Source organism: Morone saxatilis, unplaced genomic scaffold, assembly GCF_004916995.1.
Source record: "Morone saxatilis isolate NCDOM2014 unplaced genomic scaffold, NCSU_SB_2.0 Contig23, whole genome shotgun sequence".
Classification (NCBI taxonomy): domain Eukaryota; kingdom Metazoa; phylum Chordata; class Actinopteri; family Moronidae; genus Morone; species Morone saxatilis.
The window spans coordinates 7807944-7812518 of NW_023339796.1; the positions used below are offsets into that span (position 1 = coordinate 7807944).

At 38.8% G+C, this 4575-nt stretch overlaps 1 protein-coding gene across 1 annotated transcript in view; it reads left to right on the forward strand.

The window, feature by feature from the left end:
- The first annotated feature begins 773 nt into the window (after positions 1 to 773).
- The window catches only part of LOC118334732 (macrophage mannose receptor 1-like), a 15124-nt gene continuing 11322 nt past the window's right edge, over positions 774 to 4575 (forward strand). The window contains exons 1-7 of the mRNA XM_035670785.1: positions 774 to 974; positions 1189 to 1545; positions 1856 to 2026; positions 2175 to 2330; positions 3052 to 3162; positions 3710 to 3847; positions 3974 to 4150. Coding sequence (XP_035526678.1) covers positions 878 to 974; positions 1189 to 1545; positions 1856 to 2026; positions 2175 to 2330; positions 3052 to 3162; positions 3710 to 3847; positions 3974 to 4150 — 1207 coding nt within the window. The 5' untranslated portion in view covers positions 774 to 877. The remainder of the gene's footprint in view (positions 975 to 1188; positions 1546 to 1855; positions 2027 to 2174; positions 2331 to 3051; positions 3163 to 3709; positions 3848 to 3973; positions 4151 to 4575) is intronic.

Consider the following 4575-nt stretch of genomic DNA (forward strand, 5'->3'; position numbering starts at 1 on the left):
TGAGGCAACAGTGCTAACCACTGAGCCACCAGGCCGCCAACTGAAAGGTTTTTAGTTAATAAGATGGAGTGTTTGTTGTTCATCAACTGGACAATCAATAGACTAATCATGTCATGACATGGCTGGAAAGCTAGCTTGTCTTGTTGTTAAACATTCTGTCACATTATATTTTTATTGTTTGTCAAGGGTTCTGTGAGCGGAGGGAACTAGAAGTATCTTGTGTTGCCAAATCTTATCCAAGGTTCATCCCATTTACTGGAGTAGTGAACAATGTTTCCATTGCATTAGAACCTTATGGGATGATAATGATTCTCCAGGTGTTACCAGGTAGACAGAGCTATGGCTTGTAAGAAAAACTCAAAATTTTAATTGCAAAACCATGGTCACTTGCCAAAGAACCTCATTGGGCATTATCCCTTACTTATTGTTTCAGAATATCCACGTTGACCCCATTTTTTTTACATTAAAATGCAGGGAAAAGTCAGCTCTTTCCTGTGTCAATCTTTACAGAAATCTGCATCAAAGTCTGTAAGTGTGGATACTAGACTAGAACACTGACTCTGATGAGTCATGTTTAGCATAAATCTCTTACACATCATTTTTTTTCCATGATAGGAAGTGAATGGGGCCACTTTTCGCCGTTTCTGGAGAGTGACATCCGTGTGAGCAAGAAAGTGTGTGGGTGTTTTTGTGTATGTTGCCCCTACTTCCCTCCCAACCCCCTTTTTTACCAGTAGCAAAATGTTGAAATGTGTCAATCTGTAACATGACACTTTCTCAATGAAAAGAAAAAAAAAAGTGTCACTGGTCAGTGGTATTAAGATTCCCTCCTTTTCATGTTCATGCTCATAAGTCCTCTGCTTGCAATGCATGGACAATGTCTGCTGCTCTGAGACTTATCAGAAGAATGCTGATTTCAAGGATAACTCTAGCAGCCTTGGTGCTCTTCATCCCAGCATGTTCAACAGCAAATGGTACAGTATGCACTAAGGCTTTCTTATATTCTGTAGCTAAGACCTTTTTTCCTGGTAAGTTACTCCTTGGTACTTACGTTTCTTTTTTACAAAGTTAATGTGGTCAGTTGTTTCAAATGTTCCATTCCAGAAAGTCTTACAAAACCTAGGCATGTGCAAAAATATATAATTTTGTGCAACATTTAAACTGACTTGTTTTTACATCTTTCTGCAGATTCCCCGTTCTCACTCATTAACAAAGCCACTGGTTTTTGTTTGCTGAAAAAATCCAACCGCTGCCTTGACATGCGCTGGACAACCGGTAATCGTCTCTATGCTATCTCAAACAAAAAGTGCCTGGGAGCGCAGGGCAAAAGTGTGGGGAGTGAAGTAAGCCTCTACGATTGTGACGACAACAGTGACCTCCAAAAGTGGGAATGCAGAAATGAGACACTGCTTGCCCTCAAAAGCCAAAATCTCTTCATTGAAATAAAACCTGATGAATCCATTGCTCTTTCCAAAACTGACGGGCCGAATAACCAACTCACAATCACAGGGACATCCAGTGGTGCTTGCTCGAGAACATACAGAGGTACAGTATGAAAACCTTCGCTTCGAAGTGAATAGCCAATGGAAGCCTCAGAAGAACACTATGCATGAGTAATTTAACTTACTAACTCACCTAACACATAAGTATATGATCAAGTAGAATGATGCATCAAGTTCCTCCTCGCTAGATTTTGGTTGTGCATGCCTGGAGTAAATAAATAGTGAAGAGAAAATGAAACAAATGATTGTGGTCTGCTCTGAAACAATATGGCAAAACAATGCATATTTGCAGAATAATTATTTACAACAATTCAGTTTAAGATTTAATTTGATAACCTCTTTTTCCTCTTCAGAACTTTATACCATTGGAGGAAATGCATTTGGCAAGATCTGCATGTTTCCCTTCATGTACAAAGATCGATGGTTTGGAGACTGTACTACATACGATTCCTCAACACGGCGTCCTTGGTGTGCGGTTGAAACAAAATATGAGCATGAACAGTGGGGATACTGCCCGACTTCTTGTGAGTACAGTGACATTTAAGAGTGCTACTTCAACAAAACAAAGCATGCAGTATAAGACCTAATGTTTAGCCTACATTAATACATTATAATGTTTGAATGACCGAAGAATTTATAATATTTCTTTTCCGTTTCTGTATTGATGCACAGCCACAGAGCACTGGCCAAGAAACCTTATAACTGGAGCGTATTACCAGCTCAACACAGAGTCAGTTCTGACCTGGTCTCAGGCTGACGCCAGCTGCAAACAGCAGGCTGCCTCCCTGGTCAGTATCATCGATCCCAATGAGCAGGCTTATATCTCAGGTAAGGTGCCACCTGGTGGATGTTTGCTGGTACTGAAACAGATACATACTGACCTAACACAGGTGGGTTAGTTTGTACAGACATAAAAATGCTTATATCACATGGTTAAAAAGGTTTTATGTAATTATTATTACATAAAAAGACTGAATTTGAGCAACAATTTTCTGATAAATCTTTAATCTTTAAATTCTTATTTTTAAATGAAATACTTAATGAAGAGTATGACACAAGGAATGCTGCTGCACTGGCCCAAATATCATCTCTCTTTTTTTCTCAACACATCTTCAATCTTACATTTGCATTTGAAACAGCAGACATATTGCTACTTAACTGTATAATGGAGACATGGGTTGTAGCTGGAGGGGAATCATAGATGAAATGACTACCAGTTACGTTTTGGACCCATTCCTGTCGACTTAATGATTGATCAGACAACTTCTCCTTGGGCCTCAAGTGTCCCACCAAACTTTATTACATTACATTATTAGAAACATAATTAATCTTGTAAGCTTTCACTACACAGCTAATTCCTTTTCTTGTGTTTTGATGCATTTGTAAATTTCGTAGATTTTTTGTGCTTGTTCGACTGATTTTCCGTCTTTTTGCGGACTTGTTATTAAGCAATGAAAAAGAGGAACAATGTGCAAAAGAGGAACACTTTCTTTACTCTGTCCTTTTACTTGTTTGTCCCTCTTAACCACACAAACACATAAATACACAGCACTACTGGGAACAGGGAAACTAAAACTCTGGATCGGGCTGGTCCTGGACCCAGAACATGGCTGGCAGTGGTCTGATGCGAAGCCTTTCCGTTATCTGAGATGGAACACAGGTAAGTCTTCAGTCAAGTAAAATGGTTTAAAATTGTCAGCTCAAGTTTCCTTAAAGGAACAGTTCATCCCAAAATCAAAAATACATTATTACATACATATTCATTACTATGTCTGCCTCGCTCCAATATAATGGAACCAGATGGCAGTTGGCTTGTGTTGCTATGTTACTGGTCTCCAAAACGAGCCGGGTCGTAACAGCACTAAAAAATAGTCTTTTTCGACCCAGTTAAGAGCAAAAATATGTATTTTCTATTTTTAGGTGAACAGCAGAGCCTAATGCTCTGGGATTAGCAAATTAATAGTGTAACATGTCAGTGTTGTGTTTAAAGCTTGTTGACGTTGACCCCAAGTCACATTAATCAAATCAATGATATCATAACTATTTTATTTGTACTTGAAACTGCATCCTGTAAACAATTTTGTGATTTTACATCATTGAAACATTTAAATGTTATACTGGAAGTGAAACTCTTTGCAAGGATTATACGTATGTGGATCTGCACTATTAAAGAATAAATCTCAAGTTAAATTATCATTTTCTTTTAGGAAATCCGCTTCCTAATCCGGGACACAACTGTGCATTTCTTGACTCTGCTGGGGAGCAAACTTGGCAAAGTTCATCCTGTGGCAAGAAACTGGGCTACATCTGCTACAAAAGCGGGGCTCCACCAACTCCTCCACAAAGTACACGAAAATATTACACTTTCTTCTATTCCCTCCTTTGGCTACTGTATTGTTTCTTTATGTGACACATTTACTGTAGGATATCAGTCATTCAATCCTCTATATTTTTGTTGTTGTCATCGTCAGTTGAGGAAGGATTTTGTTCAAGCCCTTGGATTCCCTATAATGGCCACTGCTTCCACCTTTATCGTACCACTCAAACATGGTCTAATGCTCAGAGAGAGTGCCGCAAAGAAGGAGGGGACCTAGTGACCGTCCGCAATGTGGAGGACCAAAGCTTCATGGTCTCTCAACTCGGATACGGTAAGTGAAGACCGTAGACATGAGCCTGTGCTGATTTGCTTTCGCTTTTTGTATTACATATGAGAATCCAAAGAACTCAACAAACCTGAGTAGAAGGATAGGACAAATGTGCATCCTTAGACTTAAAATAACTGTAAACATTAGAAGTTGTTTTCAACATGACTCCAAGTCTAAGAAAGGCAGTTATATGTACTAGGACCTTATTCACTTTTAACTAAATTAGGCTACTTACTCACACAGGAGGAAATCATATATCAGGATGTCATATTCTCACCTCCAGTTCACTGCAGGCCTCATGTCTGAATTCATTAAGCGGGCCCTATTGAAAAAAAAATCCTTTATAATTATGTTCAAAGCATCCTAAAAACAAGATATCAATTAATTAATAACTTCATATGTTTGCTGATTACTTAGGGACTTGCAGA